At 42.2% G+C, this 27,538-nt stretch overlaps 2 protein-coding genes across 2 annotated transcripts in view; both read left to right on the forward strand.

Annotated features, from left to right (window-relative positions):
• LOC138783342 (uncharacterized) overlaps window positions 1-5,346 on the forward strand; it is a 39,338-nt gene extending 33,992 nt beyond the window's left edge. The window contains exons 6-12 of the mRNA XM_069957937.1: window positions 1,059-1,169; window positions 1,250-1,369; window positions 2,542-2,622; window positions 3,487-3,690; window positions 4,829-4,922; window positions 5,008-5,030; window positions 5,332-5,346. Of these exons, the coding sequence (XP_069814038.1) occupies window positions 1,059-1,169; window positions 1,250-1,369; window positions 2,542-2,622; window positions 3,487-3,690; window positions 4,829-4,922; window positions 5,008-5,030; window positions 5,332-5,346 (648 nt within the window). The remainder of the gene's footprint in view (window positions 1-1,058; window positions 1,170-1,249; window positions 1,370-2,541; window positions 2,623-3,486; window positions 3,691-4,828; window positions 4,923-5,007; window positions 5,031-5,331) is intronic.
• LOC138777433 (death-associated protein kinase 1-like) lies at window positions 5,291-27,538 on the forward strand. The gene is made up of 6 exons (XM_069956295.1): window positions 5,291-5,495; window positions 7,446-7,560; window positions 17,807-17,955; window positions 19,077-19,151; window positions 19,435-19,551; window positions 26,272-27,538. The coding sequence occupies exons 1-6, from the start codon at window positions 5,367-5,369 to the stop codon at window positions 27,514-27,516; spliced, it is 1,830 nt and encodes a 609-aa protein (XP_069812396.1). The 5' UTR covers window positions 5,291-5,366; the 3' UTR covers window positions 27,517-27,538.

Consider the following 27,538-nt stretch of genomic DNA (forward strand, 5'->3'; position numbering starts at 1 on the left):
AACAGTAGGGGGAAAGTGGCCATGTTTTTGTAGCGCTGGGTAACCCCTTTAACTAACTCTAATGTTATATTCACTTGACACTAAGGTCTCTTATCATAAGAGAGTTATCATATATGTAATGGAAATTTTCTGTGATCTACAGATCTGTGGAGTATACTTGTAATCCCACTGACCCACAGAATGCAGATGACATGTCAGTTTTACCATCATTTGGCATGGGGTAAAACGAAAACCTGCAAAATATTGGTTTGCAGTCAGTGAATAAGAGCCCTTTTGTTTCTTATATTATAGAGTTTGAAAACCAGTCTAGGAAATGATCTATGAGTTAAATTGTCACTGTCCTTATAGCTTTCAAAATCTAAATCAACAGTAGATGTGATATAAAGCAAGTTTGCAAAATACAGTCATAGTTTTTGTTGTTGTTATCATGCTGTAAAACAAAGCTGAACTTACCAGAAATCCAGGTCCAGTCTCCTGAAGGCAGATTTTCTGAGTTGCTGGTTGTAAAAAACAGACTAAACACAGGGATTCATCAGAGAGTCACAGCTCAATGTGTCCATTAATCACATGACTGCCTTCTCTCTGTGAGCACACAGATGGCCTGGGACACACAGGACTTCCTGTTTTCTGACTGTTTCCTGTTTTTTGAGAAAAAAAGAGTCAGAAAACAGAAAGTGCTGTGTTTTTCATTATAACTAAAAAAAAAATAATGAATGTATATTGCAGACTTACTTTATATCACATCTACTGCTGATTTAGATTTGGAAAGTTATAACGACAGTGACACTTTAAATAGTCTGGAATCCCGACTAGTAAACTGTAGCAAACTTGCAGAGAGACTTGTGTACTTTTTGATGATGTATTTTGCTTACAGAGAAACAGGAAAACATATGTTCCCACGTATTAAGTTCTAGTAACTTAAAAAAAAACATATAAAGTGCTATCATAAGTAACTTAATTGTGTTGTATTTATTTGTTTCCAATTTTAATACATTTTCTTTTGTTCTGGAGGTAATCTTCATTGTGCTAAGTAAAAACAATCTTTGTGTATGTTGTAGGAGGGAAATACACCTTTACACCTGGCTTCCTACTTGAAACCACCTTCTTTGTCTTCTGCCATATGTCAAGCTCTTCTAAAAGGAGGGTCAGATCCAAGCATCAGAAATTTGGTATGAATTTGGTCATATACTGTGTGTGCACACTTTCTATTTTTGAAAAATGATGTGTCACAAATAAACATTCTTCACAGGCAAAAGACAACTTTATTTTTGCTGTTTTGAGAGGTGCAGCTATGGAGGGATGCAAGAATTCAGAACTTCTTATATCACTTGCCCTCAAGCACCACCCTGACTTGCTGAGTCGAAACGCTGTAAGTAAAAGTTATATTGTGTGGAGTGTATAAAAAGCATGCCTTAAAGGGCATCTCCGGCATTTTTCTTTTTTAACTTATTTAACACACGTTGCAAAGTTATATAACTCTGTAATGTGTCTAAATAAATGGTCTGGAGAAGTTGAATGCAGCCCTAGTGGGTCCTGGAAAACATGGATACAGCCTATGCTCTGGCTTGGACAAAACCAAGCGTGCTGAAGGTTCGCTCATCTCTAATGTTTATACATTTTGAATATTTTTTGCTACCTGTGCACCATCAATCTGAATTCTTGAGTCCCGAACCTGCTACATACTCTGTTGATGGAACCATGAAGAGTATGCTCCTCTTGTGTCATCAACATGTTAAGTGGCCATAACAGCCAAGCAGTGTTCCACTATCAAATTGCAGTGCTTTTGTCTAACCAGTCACTATTGACTGATTGACTCATTGACTTGGCTGCTGCAGATAAAAAGAGATCATTTTTTATCCAAACCAAGGCACGAGGCACATTTTAAAAGACACCAACTGGAAGGACTCTCATCAAATAGATGGGACCAGCGGGTTTGGGTGGGTGGGTTGTTGGATACAGTATCGCTTTAAAAAGTCAGGTTTGGAGATATCTCTGATTCTTGCAGTTGTAGCAGGAACCCAGCTGTACAATACACATCTCAGACACCTGCTACATGTGTCAATATCCTCATAATCCACAACATAATAGGGCATTTATTTATTTTTTAACAATTGTCTTTTTATTAAAGTTTTTAATATATAGAAACAGTACAAAGTATAAAAAAGAAAGGAGCATCAGGACAAGTGCCAGTTGCATCAGCCAACAAATATCATTGAACAGTCATGCGGTATAGGGCATTTATAATGATCACTTACATAACATTATTTTTTTTAATACTTTCTCCTGGTGGGGGAATTTAATAGCTGCATCAGAAGAGCAAACCAATAGTGATATAATAGATATTTTATTGGAGAGTTTCTTTTCAGTATTATAGATAATATAATATCCTCAATGTGAACTTACCCCAAAATTAGGCTTATTGAAATGTGAGAGAATTGGGTTTCATAACAATAGCTGTGCTGTTTAATTATAGTGACGTATAAAAGTAAATTATTGACAAAGAAAACAATTCACTATTGTGGTTTTCTGTATTAAATTTAGCTTGGTCTGACCGTCTATGATGAAGCAAGAAGGATATCAGCTCCAATTAATATTATCAGGTTGATCAAGAAAAAGACCCAGGTAAATATAGTCTAAAATAATGTTAACTGGTCACTCCATCTCCCCCCATTTAAAGGTAAATTTGACACCAAATGTACAGCAGGTAGATCATTTCCAGCAACCAGGATAAACATTGTAAAAGCCCTATTACATGGAGATTGTCAGACAATTTAGGCTGGTATATCCCGATGTAATAGAGCCAACGATCAACAGACTTGCGCATTGGCTGATCGCTGTCTTTCAACATGTCAAGAAATAATCCGCTGTCTTCAATGCATCTCTCAGTGTAATAAAAGATGCATGGCCAATGGATGATTAAAGGAAAAGGCTGCACGAACATCACTAGCAACATTCATGCAGCCCTGGCTGCACAATAATCGAGGTTCTGTAAGCGAGCGCTGATCTAGCAGATCGGTGCTCACTTAGATGGTGGGTCAGTCCGTCTAATACGGCTTTAAGGGTCCATTCACATGTACAGTGTTTTTAACTGCATGTTTTGTCCTTTGTTAGGGGTTCAAGCCCAAAAACCTGCAGCTGAAAACATTGTACAAGTGAATGTAGCCTAAGTAGATCCAGTGGAACTCTTCCAACTCTAGAAGGCATGTGCATGATAGTAAGCTGATGATCTTCTGTCTTTGCTTAAATGAAAAACAAATTTAGTGCACTGCTTTCTTGTGGTGAGGTTATGTAGTCTGCTCATGCAAAGCTGCAGTACACAGAAAAGAAGCCACATACCTTGCCTAAAAGAGTTGGCATCAATTTCATAATATTTATAATGCTATTCTACCTTTTTGTCTTTCTTTTATGTGATTTGTGACATGGCCTCATTAATCAAAGTTTTATCGGTAATATTGGCCTTAAGAATTACCACTTTATTCTGTTTAGGAGCAACAAAATGTGTTTCTAAATCAGCAATACCAGAAGCTATCAACAAATACGCCATTGCAGAACAACTCCAGGCCAGCTGAATCCTTTGATAAGCTTCCCATTTTAGAAGTCGGAAGTTGGATGCCTGGTAAAAAGGTTAAGCTCTTCATGTGTGGACACACTGGAGTAGGAAAAACTACTTTTGCCAATGCACTAAAAGAGGTATTGTATTTTTCTCAAAATTAAAAGGGTATTTTCATGTTTTACCATAAATGCTGGGACCCTCACTTACGGAGAGAATAGATTCCCTCCCCCCAGTATAAGTCCATGCTACCACTCCCAGGCTGTGTGTGGTGATAGTGGTGGGAGTCCAGGGGCGTAACTGACACTTAAAGGAGAAGTCTGGCAAAAATTATTATTAAGGTATTGTATTGCCCCCCAAAAGTTATTCAAATTACCAATATACACTTATTACGGGAAATGCTTATAAACTACTTTTTTTCCCTGCACTTACTATTGCATCAAGGCTTCTCTTCCTGGATAACATGGTGATGTCACGACCCGACTCCCAGAGCTGTGCGGGCTGTGGCTGCTGGAGAGGATGATGGCAGGGGGATGTTCAGTGTCCCTCCAGTGCCCTGTGTCCCTCAGTGTCCCCCTGCCATCATCCTCTCCAGCAGACACAGCCTGCACAGCTCTGGGAGTCAGGTCGTGACATCACCATTTTATCCAGGAAGTGAAGCCTTGATGCAGTAGTAAGTGCAGGGAACAAAAGCACTTTATAAGCCTTTCCCGTAATAAGTGTATATTGGTGATTTGTATAACTTTTGGGGGGCAATACAATGCTTAAATAAAAATTTTCACTAGACTTCTCCTTTAATCGTAGTACTCAAAAACTGTTCAAGACATTCAGAATCAGTGTAAAATACCTTATAAAGAGAACTGGGTAATTTTGTGAGTATAAATGGGATTGTATTAAGATTGTGAATAAACTTTTTAAAGCATTACTGTCATTTGTAATATACTTTGACCTTTGACCCCTGAGACCCACTGAGATCCTGTGATACAGCAGGGGGAGTGTCTGGAAGTGTGCTCCACTCCCGATTCGGCCGAAGATCTGACTCTTTCGCTTTATAGAATATAATGAAGCAAAATAATCAGATTTGATTGACAGCCAGGGAGAGACATGCAGATGTGCACTCCACCCAGCAATTTCTGGATCACAGTAGGTCTCAGTAGTGTGACCCCAAGCATTTGTAACTTTTGACATGTCATCATGTATTGGAAATAGAAGTAACTTATTAAGTGTGTGTTCATTTTAAACACCATTACTGATTTTTTTTTTTACTTTACTTACCAGACAGGGCCCCTGGCTTTACTGCAACATTACCTCACTGGACCTAAAATTCCATCTTCCACTAAAGGAGTGGCATGTTCACAAACTGGTTTGGAAGGTAATATGCTAAGGAAAGTTTCAAAAACCATATACTTTATTCTTGCTTTCTTCATAGGTCTTCATGACAATTTAAATTACTTTAGCTTTCATAGCCTGTGTAGCTTGTGTGAGTTTGGTTTTCTCTCTACATTTGTTCACAGCCTTTATGATTGGCAACTTTTGTGAGTTCCCCCTGTCCGCATTTTTAATTGGTGTATTTAAAAAGCAGGAAGTCTGTCTGATGACTTGATCAAATCTTTGTCTAAATAGCAGCCAAATGGCTACTTTTTTTTAATGAAGACTATTTAGAAAGTTGCTTCATTTTGCATTCAGGAAACAAATCAACAACAAAAAAAATCTAAACAAATGTTTCCGTAGCCTTAAACAATTACCCACAATTTATTTACATTTTTCTGTTCTTTCTTTAGGAACATCTTTGGTGATCTGGGATTTTGCAGGCCAAATGGAATACTGTTTTACGCACTCTCTACTCCTCAGCACTAGTGGACCCAATACATTGTATTGTGTAATATTTAGCTTAGAAGGGATTGAAAGTGACAGGAATGGAGGACAGAGGGTGGCGTTAGAACAGGTACAAACCAATGTAGATCTTCTGAGAACATACATAATATAAATATTGGGAATTGGGATCTATATATCCCAATTCACCATTGCACACAATGGAAAGTGTGGCATTGTATGAACTGACAGGTCTGTGCGGCCGCTATTCAATGAATAGTGGCCGCACAAAACTGACATGTTAGTTTTTCGTGAAGCCGGTTGGAATTCCCTCTGACTTCTATGCAATGTATCTTTTGTATTAAAGGGGTTATCCAGCGCTACAAAAACATGGCTACTTTCTTCCAGAGACAGCCCCACTCTTGTCTCCAGCTTGCGCGGGGTTTTGCTGCTCGATTTTATTGAAGTAAAAGGAGCTTAATTGTAAACTGCACCTGAACTGGAGACAAGAGTCACGTTGTCTCTGAAAGAAAGTGGCCATGTTTTTGTAGCACTGGATAACCCTGTAATCATGGCCGTTGTTGCAATTTTCAACTACGGCCATGATTAATACAAAAGATACGTTGTGTAAACGTAGCCCAAAGTGACAAACAGTATGTTTACATGAGCTTTTAACTAAGCCTTTAATTTCCTCTGTATTCTACCCACTGTCTATTCAGAATAATTTGTAATGAATATGTGACACAATACGATAAAGATATTTTCTCCCCCTTTTTTCTTTATTGGTGGCCTACTTTTTTTTTTTATTTCACACATTGAGCTCAGCTTTACTGTGTTATACCTAGTTGCAATTCTTTTCAGTCTCGGCACACTCTAAGGTAACAGTGATGCTTTGACAGCTCATACTGCGATTGGCTCTTATAATCAATTAGTTCCCTTCCCTATTTTGTTAGACCTATAGACCTACCATACTATAGTTTGGTCTGAGCATGCGCTACAAACAGTTTCATTGAGCACAGTCTGATCTTCCTCCTAATCACATTTCATCACATTTAAGTGTTGTTGCAGTGAATGCACTTTCACATGCTATAATATATTAGTGGATTTCTGAGTATTTGAAAAAATAAATCATATATATATATATATATATATATATAGTTAAAGGAGAAGTCCGGCAACATTTTTTATTAAAGTATTGAATTGCCCCCCAAAAGTTATGCAAATTACCAATATAAACTTATTACAGGAAATGCCTATAAAGTGCTTTTTTCCCTGCACTTACTACTACATCAAGGCTTCACTTCCTGGATATAATGGTGATGTCACGACCCGACTGCCAGAGCTGTGCCGTCTGTGGCTGCTGGAGAGGATGATGGCAGAGAAATGACCAGTGTCCCTCCACTTTATAAGCATTTCCTGTAGTAAGTGTACATTGGAGATTTGTATAACTTTTTTGGGGGGGCAATACCATACTTTAATAAAATTTTCGCCGTACTTCTCCTTTAAGGGTGGCATAAAAAGAAACTATACTCAACTGCGCTGAGCCCTCAGAGCTGCTGCTCCAACTCTCCTGATCTCTGCTCATCGCTGTAGTTGTTACTGTAGGGCCTGCTCAACAAATCTCTGGCTGAGGCCAGCTACTGGCTGAGCAAGGCAGTTCAACACAGGCGTTGTCAGTACGGCACCTGTGGGGGCTCAGGTAGATTTGCATAACTTCTTTTTTCTTTTTATGCTGCCTTGAGCTATATATAATTTTTGTTTTTGTCCCCAGATACCTCTTTAAAAGATGTAAATGCTTTTAATTGTATGTCTTTTTTTAGTTTTGTTTAGAAGTCTGATTTAGCAGACTATTTATATACACAATTGTGGGGAATTAATTTTTTATAGTAAAACCAGTTAATTACTAAAGTGAACAAATGGACAAAGATTATAAAAGTACAACCAAACTGCATGTGAAATACATGACTGATAACTGGCAGCATTTGTATGAGCAATTATACATTATTATCATCATTACCATTCTAATATTTTGCTTTCTTTAATATGCTGTTGTAATATATTTTGGACATATTCCACTTTTCAGTTGACGTTTTGGCTCCGATTTCTCAGTATAACTCAAAGTTCTCAATCCAAGCCACATGTTATCGTGATTGGAAGTCACTTAGATACTCTGCCAACTAAAGACGGGAAATTAATAGGTAAGCTAATAATTATATATTTTCTTGTCTCCTTAGGCTGTGTTTACACACTGCAGTTGAATTGTATTTTTGGATGAATTTTTTGTCCTACCAACTTAGTTGTGTGCTTTGAACAGAATTGGTAGGAAATTGCTTTAGAAAATACTAAAGACTGGTATAATTGTTTTAGCATGCAAGTCTGTTTATTTATTTATTTTGATCAAAAACGTATAAAATAATGCAATTTAACTGCAATGGGAACCCAGCCTAACAAACACTGCAGATTTCCAGATTATAAAATGTGCCCTACGTAGAGTAGAAGTAGATCTAACTGGAAGGAGGAAGTACTATATAATACATTCCTTTTTATTTCCTCTTCCATTTGGATTCACTTCTGCCTATGGCTCATTTTCTGTTGTTCCCACTGAGCAAAACTAGCGGAATTCCGCGGCGGAATTGTCTCTGTCCGCGCTGAAGAATGAACATGTTCATTCTTCAGCGCGGACAAAGCAGGAGCGCGCGCCTCCCATAGACTCCCATTATGAGAGGGAGGCTAAAAGCATTCCGCTAGTTTTGTTCAGTGGGAACGAAGCCTTACACTGAATGTCCACATTACTAGAGACCCCTGCCCTTTCACAGTTGGTGATTCCCTGTATGGAAAATAGGCATGTGATCCTAGAGTGCAGCATAAAGCAAGTGGGCTAGTTTTCTGTGGATCATTTTGTGTGAATCCATATTAGAATGGCAATATTGAGTGGGTGGAGCAAATGGAACAAGGCATGCTCACTGGTGCCAGACTAATCAGGGTCTTGTGCAGTTTTCTTTTGCAATAGTATGTAGAGTATCTAAAGCCCTGTGATTAAATTGTAACTATCCTTGTTCACTGGTGAAAGAATACACTGTCACAATCCTGCCACCGTGCTCCGACCACATTTTTTTTGGCAGAGCCGTTGATTGCATTGTCATTTTCCTGCCAGAACACGTCTGTATTATGCAAATTACATCCAAAAAAAGTCTGTTAAACGGACAAATAAAGAATATCTGGGATCATAACCTCTATATTATATTGTCTTAAACATATTCAACATACGCTTGGACATATCTGCTGTTTCTCTTGTAAAAAATACGCATACAGTGGTGCCTTGGTTTATGAGCATAATTTGTTCCGGAACCATGCTTGTAATTCAAATCCACTCTTAAATTAAAGCAAATTTTCCCATAGATAATTATTGGAATGCAGAAAATTTGTTCCCCATCCCAAAAATAATATTTTTTTATTCTGAATAACATGTAAAACAAATGAAACAAACACTCAGAAACAGCTGAATGTGTCATATTATAAGGTGCTGTACAATATAATAATCAGCATGTGGAGTATAATGTATAGTAACTACATAAACATGAAAAGATACAGGATGGAACTGCAGATCCCCATAATACAGTAGCGTAGTACAACAGGCTAGAATAGAGAAACAGGGCTGCTGTCAGATGTCTGTGTGGTCACATGACAGTAATGGGGAAAGGGGGGGGGTGTTCAGCATGGACCAATCAGGAAGTGAGAATAACAGAGCTGTGCAGGAGGACAGTGACAGAAACCTCTCTATACAGCGGTGTGAATGGCTGAGTTTAAGTGCAGGCACATTATAGCAGCAGTGTGTATAGCTGAGTGTGAGTGCAGGCACATTATAGCAGCAGTGTGTATAGCTGAGTGTGAGTGCAGGCACTCTATAGCAGGAATGGAGAGGACGGGAAGCAAAAGGGCTGAGAGAGACTTCAGGGAGCATGAAGGAATGAGCAGGGCATATGTTGGCACATACATGCAGCTATGAAGAGATTACCTCCACAGTCCTGTCCCCTAATGCAAGCTCCAGCCTGACGTGGATCTGCTATGATTTGGAAGGTGAGGGAAAGGTCCTGGGTGGAACTCCCACCCAGTACTGGGAGCTCTTAAACCAAAACAATGTTCTTAAACCAAGTTACAATTTTGAAAAACTGTGAGCTCTTCTTGCAAAGTGCTCTCAATCCAAGGTACCACTGTATTAACCTTTTTTCCTCAGTATACCAAGGCAAAACTGTATCTTGGTGGAAACTTGTAAAATGAGTAGATGGAGATAAGACAGTCCCTGACCATTTGAATAGCTACTTTTGCTCAGGGCTTTTAGAAGAAGGGTTTCACAATCACAGTATGCTTGGACATAGCATTGCCTCCACTTGTAAGGGTTCAGCCCTAGTGTTTTCAGAGGCCGATGTTTCAGAGGAACTTGCCCATGTAAAGTTGAATAAGGTGATGGATCCAGATTAGAGCTGAGCGAATCTACAGTAGAAGCAAAGCAAAGCGCTTCATTCCATCTGCATTCCACTCATCAGGCTGCAGGCTTTGAAGTCAGCTCCGCTCCCTGCTGCTCTTCCCCAGGTACTGGGAAAAGATGGATCCAGTCCTGGAAAATTTCTACCAGTTTCCCAGGACTGGATCCATCTTTTCCCAGCACCTGGGGAAGAGCGGCAGGGAGTGAAGCAGACTTCAGAGCTCGCAGCCTGATGAGCAGAATGCAGATAGGAACGAAACGCTTCACTTTGTTCCTACTGTAGATTCGCTCATCTCTAGTCCAGATGGTGTCCACCCGAGAGTTCTTAAAGAACTCGGATCTGTGATTGTTGTCCCCCTGACAGATCTGTATAATCAGTCCCTCCTAACAGGAGATGTTCCTGATGATTGGAAAATGGCCAGATTAGTTAGCTGGACATCTCTAGTAAAAATGATGGAAAAAAGATATTCGATCACTTAAGAATCAACAATTTAAATTTAAACCAGCATTGTCTTGGCAGATCTAATTGATTTCTTTGACTATGTCACAAAACTCCTGGATGAAGGTGGTGCTGTGGATATCCCCTATCTGGACTTTATCAAAGCCTTTTATACAGTTCCCCATAAAGAGCTAATAGAGAAGTTAGAAAAAATCGGACTTAACCTCTTAAGGACCCATGACGTACCGGTACGTCATGGATCACTGTCACTTAAGGACCCATGACGTACCGGTACGCGGGTCCTTTAAGAGGGCGCCGCAGACCGGCCGCATGCAATCGGGAGAGATGGCCTGCATAAATACACTGCAGGCCATCTCTCCCTGTCGGCATGGGGGGTTGTTAACCTCCCCCATGCCGACGATCGCCGCTATTGGCTGATCAGTTCAGATCACCTAATAGCGACGATCGGAACCTTTCCGGGCCATCGGTGACCTGATAACCCGGAAAATAATGGCGGCCAGGGCTGTCCGAGACAGCACCGACCGCCATTACTGTTAAAAGTAATGGTGGCTATGGTTCCACGTCCCGATCGCCGTGACCGGCCGGCCGGTACCACGGCGATCAAAGTCCCCAAAAATGATTGATACCTGCTCTGGACCCCTCAGCTAGGTAGCTGAGGGGTCCAGAGCAGGTATTTGGCCATACTCACCGGATCCCGGGGTCCCGATCTGTGTCTTCCGGGTTCCGTGACGTCATCTTCTTCCGTTCAGGTTTTCTGTCTTTTCCGTCGGCCCCTCGGATGTCCTCAACTTTTTTTCGGCACTCTGCTGCCCTCTAGCGGCTGAAAAGTGTAAAAGTGTAATACACTTATCAGCCACTATAGGGATGTTCAGCATGTAGTAAATGTTTTTTTTTTCTTTTCAAATTTTTTTTTTTTTTTGTATTTACCGCACCCTTATGCCGCTGAGTGTTGATCTGCATCGCACGTAAGTGTGCTGCTAATCAGCAACTCCTCCTTTTTGGCGTAGGGTGTTTTTTTCTATATCCTACTGCCACGGTCTGCTGATAAGTGCCGCACATAAGTGCGGCATTTATCAGCAACACCATTTTTGGCGTAGGTTGTTTTTTTTATACTGAATGTTAAAAAAAAACGTAAAAAACACTACATTACACTACACTACATTGAATAAAGTTTTACACTACACCACTACATACCCCATATACCAATCCCTATATATAAATGGCCCCCAGGGTGTTTTCGGTGTCGGACGCATACGCTATTATTGCCTCCGACACCGAAACAGCCAGTGAGGATGAATGGGGGATCCTTCTTTCCTCCATTCATCCTCATCCTCATCATCCAGACACGTGTCTGGGGGTAGGGTAGCGTACGCTGCCCCCCAGACACGTCTTTTCCGCCAGTACCGTCCCAATAAGAGATGACGGTATGGCGTGAAATTCTACAAACTCTGTGAGAGAACCTCAGGGTACACTTACAGATTTAGGGTACGTGCACACTGCGGAATGGAGAAGGATAACCCTTTGTGCATTCCGCAGCTGGCACCCGCCGGCGGACTGATGGAGGCGCGCGTCTCCGCCCGTGTCATAGACTCCATTCTATGCACGGGTGGATTCCGTTGTCCATCCAAAGAATGAATACGTTGGACGGAGAGCGGAATCCGCCCGTGCATAGAATGGAGTCTATGACACGGACGGAGACGCGCGCCTCCATCAGTCCGCCGGCGGGTGCCAGCTGCGGATAGCACAAAGGGTTATCCTTCGCCATTCCGCAGTGTGCACATACCCTTAGAGTGTATGAAGGAAGGGACACACGAATCCAGCCCCCAGATGCCCCCCCCCATCCTCGGAGTTAGTGGGGAGATCGTTCCGGAACTGATCTTCCCACTGCTGGGTAAAGGTTACCACCCGTACGGGGATAACTTTTATACCAGCACCCCCTCTTCCGGTCCCTCGCTGCCCGAGCTACTGTAGCTTGCGGCACGATCCGAAAATATCAGCAGTAATAGAGCCCTAATATTTAGCAGCCATGGAGCGGACCCAGCGCTTCTGGATATGAAGGACCCCGTATCGCACCAGGGCAACATTTTCCAGGTGATGTCCCCCACACTGGAAAACAGGAGACCCCAGAAGAAGTGCAGAGTGTGGCGTAACAGGGGGATCAGGAAGGACACCATTTTCCAGTGTGACGCCTGTCCTGATCACCCCGGCCTCTGCATACTGGATCGCTTCAAGGCGCACCACACGTCATTGGGGTTCTACATTATCTAAATTCTGTCCCTTATTCCTATTTCAGGGGTCACGTTGCATTTGGATTGGATTTCGAGGGGCCATGTTGCACTTAAAAGGCCCCTGTGTTGCCAAGACAGTTGAAACCCCCCACAAGTGACCCCATTATGGAAACTACACCCCTCAAGGAATGTAACAAGGGGTGTAGTGAGCACATTTGTGCCCGTCACCAGTGGGGTCCATATGCTCACTGCACCCCTTGTTAGATTCCTTGAGGGGTGTAGTTTCCAGAATGGGGTCACTTGTGGGGGGTTTCCAGTGTTTTGGCAGCACGAGGGCTCTGTAAATGCGACGTGGCCCTTGAAATCCATTCCAGTGAAATCCAGCTTCCAAAAGCCAATTGGCGCTCCTTCCCTTTGGAGGCTCGTCCTGCGCCCCCTTGGCACTTTATGTCCACATGTGAGGTATTTCCGTACTTGGGAGAAACTGCGCTACACATTTTGTTTTGTTTTTTTTCCTTTTATCCCTTTGTTAAAATGAAAAATTGAAGGCTAGAACAACATTTTAGTATAAAAAATACTTTTGTCTTTTTTCATGCCATATTGTTCAGAAAATCTGTGAAGCACCTGTGGGGTCCAGATGCTCACCGCACCCCTTGTTACATTCCTTGAGGGGTGTAGTTTTCTAAATGGTGTCCCTTTAGGGGTGTTTTTTAGGTTTTGGTACCCCAGAGCCTCTGCCAACCTGAAGTGGTACAGTCAGAAATGACCAAATATAACGGAGCCATTGAAATTCACTAGGCGCTCCTTTATATCTGAGGCTTGTGGTTGCGTCAAATAGCGCAATAGGGCCACATATGGGGTATTTCTATAAACTGCAGAAACGAGGCAATCAATATTGGGGTGCCTTTCTCTGGTAATAGGTTTATAATTATGAAAAATATTGGATTACAATAAAATCTCTGCACAGAAAATTAAAATTTTCAAATTTCTTACACACTTAGCTTTTATTTCTGTGACTCCCCTAAAGGGTTAAAAAACTTTCTGGATATGCTTTTGCAGAGTTTTGGGGGTGCAGTTTCTGAAATGGGGTGCTTTGTGGGGCTTTCTAACATACAGGCCCCTCAAATACACTTTTAACGTGAACAGGTCCCTAAAAATATCTGATTTTGAAATTTTACTGAAAATTTGGAAATTCTCTGCTAATGTTTTACGCTTTCTATTGTCTAAAAAAAATGAAATATAGTTTAATAAATGCCGCCAACATAAAGTAGACATGTTGCTAATGCTATTTAATATATAATTTATGTGGTATAACCATTTTCTGTATAAGCAGAAAAGTTTTAAAGTTGGAAAAATGCATAAAGATTCGTTATAAGTATCGACTCCAATTTACAAGAAATGTGAAGTACAATATGTCACGAGAAAACAGTCTCAGAATCAGCCGGATAGGTAAAAGCATCCCGAAGTTATTAATGAATAAAGTGACACAGGTCATATTCATAAAATTTGCTCCGGGCCTTAAGGGGTTAAAGGACAACTCCGGCCAAAACACATTTTTAATATGGTATTACATAAGAAAAGTTAGACAAATTCCTAATGTACATTAATTATGGGAAATGCACATATAGTGCTATTTCCCTTAATTTAGTAGATCAGGCAGGGTTCAGATGCTCTAAAAAAACTGTGACATCACAAATCAGGTGTAATTCATATGGAGTGTCCAGCAGGGGACTCACTATATTTAAAAGTCTGTGGAACTGTATGTAATGTAGCGTTACAGTAAGTTACAGGACACTATCACAGGGACAATTGCATCTCCCTCTCTCCCTCCCTGTGCTGCTGATAACCACACCAGTAGAAAGGGAGATGGATAGCACTGAGCAGGGAGGGTGAGAGGTGCCCTGCATCTAACTACCCCCCCCCCCCCACTCAGTGTGTGGGACAGATACACACTGTGCTCAGAAGGGGGGAGGTAGTTAGATGCAGGGCACCTCTCACCCTCCCTGCTCAGTGCCATCCATCATTCCTCTTTCCCACTGTGGTCATCGGCAGCACAGGGAGGGAGGGAGATGCAATTGTCCATGTGATAGTGTACTGTAACTCACTGTAACACTACATTTCCTACAGTTCCTTAGACTGTATGACTACATATAGTGCGTCCCCTGATTGACACTCCATATGAATTACACCTGATTCATGCCTTTCACGGTTTTTAGAGCATCTGAAGACTTCCTGATCTACTAAATTAGGGGAAATAGCACTATATGTGTATCTCCCATAATTAATGTGCATTAGGAATTTGTCTAACTTCTCTTTTGTAATAACATTTTAAAAAATAAGTTTTAGCAGGAGTTGTCCTTAAATCCCTGGAAAGTTGAGTGGATTTCTGGTTGGCAAAAGGATAGATATCAGAGGGTTGTTGTTAATGGTGTATATTCCGAGCAGAGACGTATTACAAGTGGTGTGCCACAAAGGTCTGTTCTGGGTCCCGTTCTTTTTAATATGTTTCTAAGTGACTTAGGAGAAGGTTTGGTAGCCAAGGATTGTCTGTTTGCTGATGACACAAAAGTTTGCAATAGGGTTGTAATATGCAAAAGGATTTAGCTTTGCTAGATAAGTGGTCCAAACAATGGAAACTGCAGTTCAATGTTTCCAAATGTAAAATAATAGGGAGAATGAATCCTCTATCCAAGTATTATATTGGCAGTTCTGTGTTAGTAAAGACTTCAGAAGAGAAGGCTTTAGGGGTAGTGATTTCTGATAGCCTCAAAATGTGTCATTGGTGCAACAAGGCAGTGGGGAAAGCAAATTGTATGCTGAGCTGTATAGCTAGAGGTATAACCAGTAAGAAGAGACGGATTATGATCCCGCTGTATAGAGCTCTAGTGAGACCACTTCTGGAATACTGTGTCCAGTTCTGGAGACCTCACCTACAAAAGATATGATGAGCGCTTGCAGTTGTACGCAGCGCTGTAATTGCATTGTAATATATATATATTTGTTATATCCCCGACTAGTGCTGTTCTGGAGTCACTTCCATACACTAAGCCCACACAGAACTATGTATTTGGATTTCCCACAAAGCTTCCAGTGTACAATGCACCTAGGACTCTTCAGCAACAGCTGCAAACACCACAACTAGGGCTGGGTGATTAATTGAATTAATTGGACTAATTTGCCCTTAACATGAAAATCCTTAGAATTTATTTTTTTAAATCGCTAATTCAATTTTCAAAAACAAAAAAAAATCAGCACTATAACCTGCAGAGGGAACACTCAGGGCCTGGGCGGTGTGGTTACTAGGGGCCTCCAGCTTCAACACAGAGTTGGACCGGGCCTGGAGCTGCAGGTCAGAGCGCCCCTGCTGGGTCCAACGCTGCTGCGTCCGCACTCAGAAGATCCCTGCCGCACCCAGCAGATCCCCACCGCCCGCACCCAACAGATCCCCGACGCCCACACCCAGCAGATCTCCAATGCCTCCAAGATCCTCCAAGAGCAGCAGCAGCCAGGCACTGAGTAGCTCCGGGTCAGGAGAGACCCAGATCACCAGAGAGCGGTTGAGGGCCTGGCATGGGCCACCCTGTAACTACTACTGTAACTACAACTACTACTACTCCCAATTCTACTCCCACTACAAATACTACTCCTGCTACTCCCACTACTACTACTACTACCATTACTACTTACACTACAACTAATGCTACTCTCACTACTACTGCTACTCCTCCTTTCACTACTTATACTATTACTCTTACTACTGATAGTAGATACTACCCATTACAACTACTGCTACTACTTCTACCACTACTGCTACTACTCCCACTACAACAACTACTACTACTGCTACTTCTACAACTACTATTGCTACTACTACTCCCACCACTACTGCTGCTGCTACTACTCCCACTACCATTGCTACTACTACTCCCACTTCTACTGCCACTATACTTCTACTACTACGCCCATCATCATTAGAAAAAAAAATCGAGATTTAAATAGAGAATATATTATTTTTTTACTCAAGATTTTATTTCTTGACCATATTGTGCAGCCCTAATTACAACTTCCCCAGTAGGGATCTGATCTTTTGTTTGCTGATTCCTGATAAAACATATGACCTTTTTAATCCTAAATTTAATAGTAACTACAAATTTAAAAAAGAATATTTAATATTCTTTTAATATTAAAGAATATTAAAAAGATTTGTAAGTGTAAACACAGTTTTATATTCACTCCCTTGTGGGATAATAAGAATTTGTGAGGTTTAATGGTAAATGAAAATGCATGGTTCTGGAAGAACTATGAGATAGTTAATGTGTCACAGATGGTTGAAAGGGGAAAATTACTAACATTTGAGGAATTGAGAGGCCGATATGGGTTGCTGGGTAGTCACTGGCTCCGCTATGAGCAGATTAGAAAAGCGGTTAAAGAAATGGGAGAAGGCCCTTGGATGTTAGTTAAATCACATAAGGGGGTGGATTATATGCGGGAGGATTTGGGAGAAGGGAAAATTATTAAGATCTATAGATGTCTGGTATCACAGGGCATCCCTCCTCAATTACAAAGGGTGAGAAGGCGCTAGGAAGCAGCCTTGGGTGAAGTGGAAGACACTATTTGGGATGTTATAGTAGACAACTTGAGCAGCACATCGTGTAGAACCTCCCACAGGCTGATCTTTAAAAAATTTTATTGGTTATATTATGTCCCCCGAGGAGATTAATGTTATATGAGAAGGATAAGAGGATCGGGTGTAAGAAGTGTCTAGAGATTGGAGTGGATCTGCCCCACTTGATCTGGTCCTGCACCAGAATTTTGTCATTCTGGGTAGAGATTTTAGATTTTATTAAGCAAAAAAATGCAGATGGAAATTTACAATGTGTATTCAAGGGCTGAACTTTGGTTGGAGGGAGTAATAGAGGATGGAGAGGCGAACTCCCTGATTAATAAAATTTGGGTGTGCTAAGGTAGTGATAGCCAGGAATTGGTTGGAGGTAACCCCCCCCCCCCCAAGTATAGCTGAATGGAAAGGGGTTGTTAACAAGGTTAGAATATATGAGGAAATTGCAGAAAAATACTCTGTTGCACAACAAAAAATCTGTTGCACAACACCATAGGATTTGGAAAAGGTGGAAGTGTTAGTGTTTTTTTTTTTCCCGCGCTGCTCTTCTCAGGCTGGGCGGGAGGGAGAGGGGTATATGGTATCTATAATCCATATTTTATGTTTTGTATGAACTACAAATTTAAAAACATTTTTTGTTTCCCTTTCCTTTCAGCTAAACGGTTTTATGAAAATGTGAGGAGAACAGAATTTAAGTTATTCAGCTGCTTTCATATACAGTTTTTCCCAATAAACTGCACAGACATGAATGATGTGAAAGCTATCAGAGAACCTGTGTCAAAGACAGTTTCACAGGTCTTGCAGGTACTAGTAACTAGTATACTAGTTATTGGAAAAGTTAAGCTAATGCAGCAATTGTGGAATTCCTTTTCTCTTGTGGTTAACTGCAGTTTAGGTTTATATTTCAAGGACAGAAAAAGATTGCTTGTCGGTTCATGTTCGTTCAGCAGTGTCTGTCATCAAGGGTGCTATAGTGAACAGTACAACAAAGTATAAAATATAAAAGAAGGCAGAATTTAACTACTGTATATAACACATCTCATTCTACTTAGGTAAATTAACATTAAAAGGCAGTTTCACTTTAAATATTGGTGTCTACCATATAAATATGAACAGCAGCAGTCTTTTCACGCGTATGACCCTTACGAAATCAGCTCGGAAATTCTGTGCAGAACCCCCGCAGTTCTTTGAGTGGAGAGGCGCGGACAGCAGAGGTGTGCAAGCCCTCCCATACAAACAGATAGCAGGCAGGATTCCGTGGCATATCCTTGTGGGGGTTCCGCATTGAAATTTTTGTGCCAATTCCGTAATGTGAACGGGCCCTTACTGCCAGTAATTCGCCTTCGTAAAAGAACCATTGATTAGATGACAAATTAGAAATCTCTTGTTCACCAGCTTATTTCATCTTATTTGTTGGCATTAAAATCATTAAAATATGTGTCTGACAATCATTAAGTTAATAGGCCACACAAATGATACAGCAATCATTCATGTGGCCCAGTTGAACATTTGATTGTAAAGGCTCTGCAAACGAGTTCGTACCAGTGACTCCAGGAGTGTTCTTTATTGCTTCTGCAGTCTCTGTGAGAAGGCCTTGTAGACATGGCTTTTAGGCTTGAGGAGCTCTGTCAGTCATCAGCTCTCATCCAAATGCTCACAGGACTGCAGCTTGGATGAGATCTGCTGACTGGCATGTTTCTTCGGCTCAAACACATGTCTTTCAGGGTGTCCTGCTAAAGCAGCAAACAAGACCCCAAAATGTCACTGTTTATTTCTCAACTATTTACAGGCTTCCTATAAATTTTATATCACTGTAGATAATTACAATAAAAAAAATTGTCGTTATTATATTACTGAATATCTATCATTGTTATATAAACGGCAAGTGCATATATGTAATGGGAATTTTATGTTTTCTACCATAGGACTCAACAATAGATGCTGTTCCTGAGATCTGTCAGCAGGTAATGGAGCACATCTCTCATCTGCGCTCACAGAAGGTGAGTGATCATGTGTGAATGCTTCTTATTCTCATATGTAAATAGCATTATATAGTGTAGGGCACTTTCAGTCTGCAAACCGTTAGTAGTCTAATTGATACAGAGAGCGGTGGAGAACTGGAAGAGTTGGTGCAACAGCTTTTAGGGACCTGAGGAGGTGAGTATGACATGCTTATTATTTTTCCACAACCCCCAGGCGTGTAGAAAATGTTTGTTTTCCCCTTCAATAAACCAGGTCTGTGGTCTTTGCATATCTTCATATATTTTTTTTATATTCCTTCAGATACATTTTCAGCAGTGGAAAGAGTTTGCTGAGTGTGTTCAACAGAAGTTGCCATTTCTTTTGCCACTTCCAGACACTCTTCTAACAGTGGTGGAATATCTGCATAACATATCTGAGGTATCATCAGCTCTTAACAATTTTTTTATTCCAACTTAGTCCAGTATAATCTAAAAAAAGGAAAGCTTTTAAATTTCCCTGGGTATATCCTGAAAAGATATAACCAGGCACTATTATTAGAAGCTTTATATTTCTCATTAACATTAAATTCAACCACACAGTTAAAAGGAATCCAAGCTGAGAGGGAAAGTACTGCTTTGTGTTAGCCAGTGTGCTGCAAGTGCATCAAAAACTGTGGCATCCTGTCTGGCATAAGTGATGGATGGTGGCAGCATTTGTGTGTGAATAGTAGACTAGTGTAGACTGGTTTTGTTTGCATGTAACTCATGTGCCCTATTGTGACAGGTGAGGGCAGAAGTGCAGTACCCCTTTACGGTAAGATCCCACAGTTGATAGCATGGTCCTTGTACAGCACCTCCATGGTCGGGGTTGCATCAAAGAATTGTGCACCCAGCCAGTCAGTGGCTGTAATGGTATCCTGCCTCAGCCACTGATTGAAAGAATGGCAGTTGTGTTAAAAATGTTACTCTGGCATGAAATTTCATTATTGGAACAATAACAGGGTGACATGCCTAATACAGGCACAGCAAACTGCATAGAGCCAGGTACCATAGGCTCCCTGGGCAGGGCTCACTGTGTTAGAACCATGTAGTCCCTTTCACATGCACACTACAGTAAAGGCACTATTACACTAAATGATATCTGCCTTATGTGGCCAATTACCGACCGTTCAGACCGATAATCATTTAGTGTAATAGCACATATTGAAAGGCAAAGGCACTGTCGGCTGATCGTAGGGGGACTTAAAATGTGTACAAAAAATAAAAGTAAAAATGTATTTAACCCCTTGCCGCATATGGACGTACCGGCACGTCCAAATCTGCATACAGTTCCTGCAGATGGACGTGCCGGTACGTCCACGGGATGACAGGGGCGCAGGAGCTGCACTCCTGTCATCCCCGGCGGGGCCCGGCTGTCAGTGATAGTCGGGCACCCGCCGCAACTGGCGAGATCTGCGCCGTGCCCGGATCCCGGCAGTTAACCCCTTAGTGACCGCCGATACGGCGGTCACTAATGGGCCGGCGCTGCAGTGCTTTTCATCTCCCCCCACCGTGAATCCACGGTGGGGGGAGATGAAATAAGTGAATCAGACCCCAGATCAGCCCCCCCCCTCCTAGTAGCCAGTCACTAACCCCCCTCCCCCGGCGGCCATCGGATCCAAGATGGCCGCCGCCATCGCTGTGAACAGAGTATATCTGTTCACAGCGATGGAAATGTAAAAATGAATTAAAACCCCATGCTCTCCGCAACCGGAGGTAGCGGAGAGCATGGGGCAGTGATCGGGGAACCCCCTGTGGGGTCCCGGAACAGGCGATCGGCGGTATATACTATATACCGCCGATCGCCTGTTCACAGTGCAGGGATGCACTTTTTATCCCCTGTCACCATCAATGATTGGTGACAGGGGATAAAAAGTGTCAGTGTCCATCCCCCCAAGTCGCCCCCCACCCCCCCCAGTCACCCCCTGTCCCCCAGTCACCCCCCCTACCCCTTATACGTTACCTGATCCTGGAGCTCCTTCCTCCTCGACGTCCTGGCTGGTTATGAAGTGCGCATGCGCTACATAACCAGCCAACTCTGAAAATTTAAAGTGACAGAGACCAATTTGGTCTCTGTCACTGAACTATGATTACTGTGATAGAAAATATCACAGTAATCATAGTAATACAGTGAAAATGAATGTGTAAAGTACAAAAAGTGACAAACACACAAAAAAATAAAACACACACTTTTTATTATAGTAATATTTGCAGTTTACTCCTAAATTACCCCTAACCCCCCCAGATTACCCGTAACTACCGCAGGTTGCCCGTAACCCCCCCAAGGTTGTCTGTAATCACGTCAGATTGCACGTAACCCCCCAGATTACACGTAACCACCGCACGTTGTCTGTAACCACCGCACGTTGCCCGTAACCACCGCACGTTGCCCGTGACCCCCTCCAGATTGTCCGTAATCACCCCAAATTACATGTACCCACCCCAGATTACCTATAAGCACTTCAGTTTATCCGTAACAAATCTAGATTGTCTGTAACCCCCCTAGGTTGCCCTAACCACCGCAGGTTGCCGTAATCATGCCAGATTACATGTAACCCCCCCAGATTGCACGCAACCACCGCAGGTCGCCTCTGACCACCGCACCTTGCCTCTGACCACCCCAAATTGCCAATGACCCCCTCCAGATTGCCCGTAACCACGCCAGATTACAGGTAACCACCCCAGATTACCTATGAGCACTTCAGTTTATCCGTAACCACCCCAGATTGCCCGTAACCACCCCAGATTGTCCGTAACCACCCCACGTTGCCCGTAACCACCCCACGTTGCCCGTAACCACCTCATGTTTACCGTAACCACAGCAGGTTTCCTGTAACCACCCTAGATTGCCTGTAACCAGAGCAGGTTGTCTGTAACCACAGCCGTTGTCCGTATCCTTGTCAGGTTGCCTGTAACCACCCCAGGTTGCCTGTAACCACCCCAGGTTGCCTGTAACCACCCCAGGTTGTCCGTATCCACGTCAGGTTGCCTGTAACCACAGCAGGTTGTCCGTATCCACGCCACGTTGCCTGTAACCACCCCAGGTTGCCTGTAACCACCCCAGGTTGTCTGTAACCACAGCAGGTTGTCCGTATCCACGCCACATTGCCTGTAACCACCCCAGGTTGCCTGTAACCACCCCAGGTTGCCTGTAACCACCCCAGGTTGTCTGTAACCACAGCAGGTTGTCCGTATCCACCCCACGTTGCCCGTAACCACCCCAGGTTGTCTGTAACCACAGCAGGTTGTCCGTATCCACCCCACGTTGCCCGTAACCACCCCAGGTTGCCTGTGACCACCCCATGTTGACCATATCCACCCCAGATTGTCTGTAACCACAGCAGGTTGTCTGTAACCACAGCAGGTTGTCTGTAACCACAGCAGGTTGTCCGTATGCACGCCACGTTGCCTGTAACCACCCCAGGTTGTCTGTAACCACAGCAGGTTGTCCGTATCCACCCCAAGTTGCCCGTAACCACCCCAGGTTGCCTGTGACACCCCCATGTTGACCATATCCACCCCAGATTGTCTGTAACCACAGCAGGTTGTCTGTAACCACAGCAGGTTGTCCGTATGCACGCTACGTTGCCCGTAACCACCCCAGGTTGTCTGTAACCACAGCAGGTTGTCCGTATCCACCCCAAGTTGCCCGTAACCACCCCAGGTTGCCTGTGACCACACCATGTTGACCATATCCACCCCAGATTGTCTGTAACCACAGCAGGTTGTCTGTAACCACAGCAGGTTGTCCGTATGCACGCCACGTTGCCCGTAACCACCCCAGGTTGTCTATAACCACAGCAGGTTGTCCGTATCCACCCCAAGTTGCCCGTAACCACCCCAGGTTGCCTGTGACCACCCCATGTTGACCATATCCACCCCAGATTGTCTGTAACCACAGCAGGTTGTCTGTAACTACAGCAGGTTGTCTGTAACCACAGCAGGTTGTCCGTATGCACGCCACGTTGCCCGTAACCACCCCAGGTTGCCTGTGACCACCCCATGTTCACCGTAACCACCCCAGGTTGTCCGTATCCACCTCAGATTACCCGTAACCACCCCATGTTCACCGTAACCACCCCAGGTTGTCCGTATCCACCCCAGATTACCCGTAACCACCCCAGGTTGCCCGTAACCACCTCCAGATTACCCGGAACCACCCCAGACTGTCCGGAACCACCCCACAGTACCTGTAATCTCATTTTCTTTATTGTATTTTAGTAACTGCGCTATTCTAATAACTGTTACTAGCTGCGGTTTTGCTCCAGCAAATTGGCGCTCCTTCCCTTCTGAGCCCTGCTGTGTGCCCATACAGTGGTTTATGCCCACATATGGGGTACTGTTCTACTCAGGAGAACCTGCGTTACAGATTTCGGGGTACATTTTTTCTCCTGTTCCTTGTGAAATTTTGAAATTTCAAACTAAATGAACATATTATTGGAAAAATTCGCGTTTTTCATTTTTTACTGGCCAATTTTGAATACTTTCCTCCAATACCTGTGGGGTCAAAATGCTCATCCTACCCCAAGTTGAATTCTTTGAGGGGTTCACTTTCCAAAATGGGGTGTCTTATGGGGGGGGGGGTTCACTCCGCTGGCACTACAGGGGCTCTGCAAACGCACCTGGCTCTCAGAAACCTCTTCAGAAAAATCTGCACTGAAAATGCTAATTGGCGCTCCTTTCCTTCTGAGCCCAGCTGTGTGCCCATACAGGGGTTTATGCCCACATATGGAGTACCGTTGTACTCAGGAGAACCTGCGTTACAGATTTTGGGGTGAACTTTCTCTCCTGCTCCTCAATAAATTGAGAAATTTCAAACTAAAGGAATATATTATTGGAAAAATTTGTGTTTTTTATTTTTACTGTCTACTTTTGAATACTTTCCTCTAATACCTGTGGGGTCAAAATGCTCATCTTACCCCAAGATGAATTCTTTGAGGGGTGCACTTTCCAAAATGGGGTGACTTATGGAGGGATTTTACTCCGCTGGCACTACAGGGGCTCTGCAAACGCACCTGGCGCTCAGAAACTTCTACAGCAAAATCTGCATTGAAAAAGCTAATTGGCGCTCCCTTCCTTCTGAGCCCGGCTGTGTGCCTATACAGTGGTTTATGCCCACATATGGGGTACCATTGTACTCAGGAGAACCTGCGTTATAAATTTTGGGGTAATTTTTTTCTCTTGTTCCTCGTGAAATTGAGAAATTTCAAACTAAGCGAACATATTATTGGAAAAATTCGAGTTTTTAATTTTTACTGTCTAATTTTGAATACTTTCCTCTAATACCTGTGGGGTCAAAATGCTCATCCTACCCCAAGATTAATTCTTTGAGGGGTGTACTTTCCAAAATGGGGTGACGTTTGGGCGGGTTCTATTCTGCTGGCACTACAGGGGCTCTGCAAATGCACCTGGTGCTCAGAAACTTCTTCAGCAAAATCTGCATTGGAAAAGCTAATTGGCGCTCCCTTCCTTCTGAGCCTGGCTGTGTGCCCATACAGTGGTTTACGCCCACATATGGGGTACCGTTGTACTCATGAGAACCTGCGTTACAAATTTTGGGGTGCTTTTTCTCTCATGTTCCTTTTTAAAATGAGAAACTTTAATCCAAACGTATATATTATTGGAAAATTTTAATTTTCCATTTTTTTACGGCCTAATGGTGAATACTTTGCTCCAGCCCCTGTAGGGTTAAAATGCTCATTATACCCCTATATTAATTCTTTAAGGTGTGTAGTTTCCAAAATGGGGTCACTTATGGGGGTTTCCAGTATACAAGCCTCTTAAATCAACTTAAAAAAAGAACTGGTCCCTAAAAAAAATCAGTTTTGGAAACTTTCACGAAAATGTTGTAATTTGCTGATAAATTTCTAAGCCCCGTAACACCCTAAAAAAGTAAAATATGTTTATGAAATGAAGCCAGAATAAAGAGGACATAAATGTGACTTAGTAACTAATTTATGTGCTACGACTTTCTTTTTTTAGAAGCAGAGAATTTCAAAGTTCATAAAATGCTAATTTTTTTAAATTTTTCATGATATTTTGATATTTTTCACAAAAAACACACAAAGTAGTGACCAAATTTTGCCACTAATATAAAGTGCCATATGTGACGAAAAAACAATCTCAGAATCGCTAGCATACGTTAAAGCATCACTGAGCTATGAGCGCATAAAGTGAGACAGGTCAGATTTTGAAAAATGAGCCTGGTCATTAAGGCCCAAATAGGCTTAGTCTTGAAGGGGTTAAAAATACCCCAAAGCCCCTCCCCCAATAAAGGTAAAAATCACCCTACTATCCCATATTATAAATAAAACATCTAAAAATAAGTAAATAAGTACATATACGGTAGCGTGCGTAATTGTCCAATCGTCATCCTGTACGGTAAAGGAAAAGAGGGGGGAAAATGCCAGGAGATCATGACGCAAAAATTCATGCCCCATACAGCCCCATAGGTGAAAAACTAAAACCGTTATAAGAGTCACAATAGGCCAATTTTATTAATAATTAATTGCAAAAAAAAAGGATTTAATAAAAAAACATTAGAAAATCTGTGTAAACCTGCATATGGTTGTGTTCGGGCTGACCTCTAGAATAATTGTATCATGTCACTTTTACCATATAGTGCATTACGTAGACACAGAAACCCCCCAAAAGGTATAATATTGCATTCTTTTTTCCAATTTCACCTATTGATATTTTCATAAATAATATTTTGAGGGTTCTGTCATGTTATGGTAGAATGAAAGACGCCATTACAAAGTACACCTATTCCTGAAAAAAGAAGCCTTTACATGGCCCTGTAGATAGAAAACTGAGAGTGCTAGAGCTCTCAGAAGGGGAGGAGGGAAAAACGAAAATTGACGCGGTACACTGGATCATTTTGGGCTTGGTCTTCAAAGGGTTAAAGTTGGCACAGGCTATATTTGTAAATATACTTTCTACTTACCTGCATGAGTACAATTATACAAAAAAAAAATAATAAAATTCTCCCTATAATACCACTTAAGGTGCTGTGATAAAATGGTGTAGAACTGACGGCATGTGATAATTGTATAAAACACACATATTCTTTGTAAAATACTGACCTGTCGGATTTACTTATATTTATTATTTCTCACAGCTATTGTTCCTGCCCCAGTACCTTTTACAAGGGAAACACTCAGCTACAAAGCCTTACCAAAATCTTTCCAATGACCTGCAGTGTGATGCCATCCAGACTCCGAATAGAAATCTGGCATCTGGTTCGATTATCTTTGATTTGACATGGTTACTGCAAGATATCTTTGGTGCATTTGGCAACTATGCTCTTAGCCCAGCATCTGGAACACATAAAGAACGATGGACTTCAAAGGAAATTGCTGAAGGCTTGAACTTAACAGATTGTAAAGTAGACAGTGAGGGTGCACTGGAATTACTGGAAGCATTTCAGCTTATTTTAAAAACACAGGAAGGTGAATTTGTGGTGCCTAGCTGGCTAAAGAAAGGAGGCCCGGAAAGACATGGTGGTTGTGAGAATATGCGGGGCATTGGATATCGCTGGAATGATGGCAGTAGAGGACTCTTTAGTCATTTTTTAGTGGGTCATCTTCAGATCCAGCTTATGCGGATGTTTGGAACAGACAGATGCAAGCTTTGGAAAGAAGGAGCCCTGGTGGTCACAAAGGCTCAGTTGAGGGTTGAAGTCTCAGAAGACAGGAGAAGCTTATACTTGATTGGGGGTTGGAGACTAAAGGATGCAGAGGGAGATTGTTACCACCTCCTTGAAAAGGTAGGAAAGGAAGTTGAAATTCTTATTAGGAATGAGCATGAGCAGTACTATGAGAAACTTCATCTTTGTCCTACAGAGCTACGCAATATTACTGTCACTTCTGAAGTAGCTACGCATGTAGGTGTTAAACGGTCAACAGGCATAATTGAGGAAATTAGTGGATTTAGTTTTGAGCAAATCTTGGAAGCCGAAAAGAACAACAAACCCCTTTATGGTAAGTGGAGTATACAGCCATGGGAGGTATTGTTCCCGCAGCATGACACAAGAATGTTGTTCAGTCTTGGAATGAACTGTCGCACACGCTGGCTTGAAAGTGCTACGCTATTAAAACTTTGCAGCTTGTTAGACACCAAAAGTCCTGTAGGACAAAATTGGAAAATGCTGGCAGAATTGCTTGGGCAAGCATCCAACAGTATGGTAACAGAGATTAAAGAAGAGGCAAGAAACAAGGGATTGTCCCCCACCAACCTTATATTAAATAAATATCCAGTTTCACTATACCAATTAAAGGAATGTTTAAATAAAATGGGAAGAGAAGATTGTGCAAACACAATGGATAACATGATGTTGCAATTGAAATATCAAGCTGAAAATTAATCAGTACATTAATAAAAATGTA

Source organism: Dendropsophus ebraccatus, chromosome 1 (genome assembly GCF_027789765.1).
Source record: "Dendropsophus ebraccatus isolate aDenEbr1 chromosome 1, aDenEbr1.pat, whole genome shotgun sequence".
NCBI lineage: Eukaryota > Metazoa > Chordata > Amphibia > Anura > Hylidae > Dendropsophus > Dendropsophus ebraccatus.

Coding starts and splice junctions, on each gene's coding strand:
- LOC138777433 (XM_069956295.1), top strand. CDS start 5,367: ATGGAATACTGTTTTACGCACTCTCTACTCCTCAGCACTAGTGGACCC. Junction 7,561..17,806: donor TAAAGACGGGAAATTAATAG/GTAAGCTAATAA, acceptor CTTTCCTTTCAG/CTAAACGGTTTTATGAAAAT. Junction 19,552..26,271: donor ATCTGCATAACATATCTGAG/GTATCATCAGCT, acceptor TATTTCTCACAG/CTATTGTTCCTGCCCCAGTA.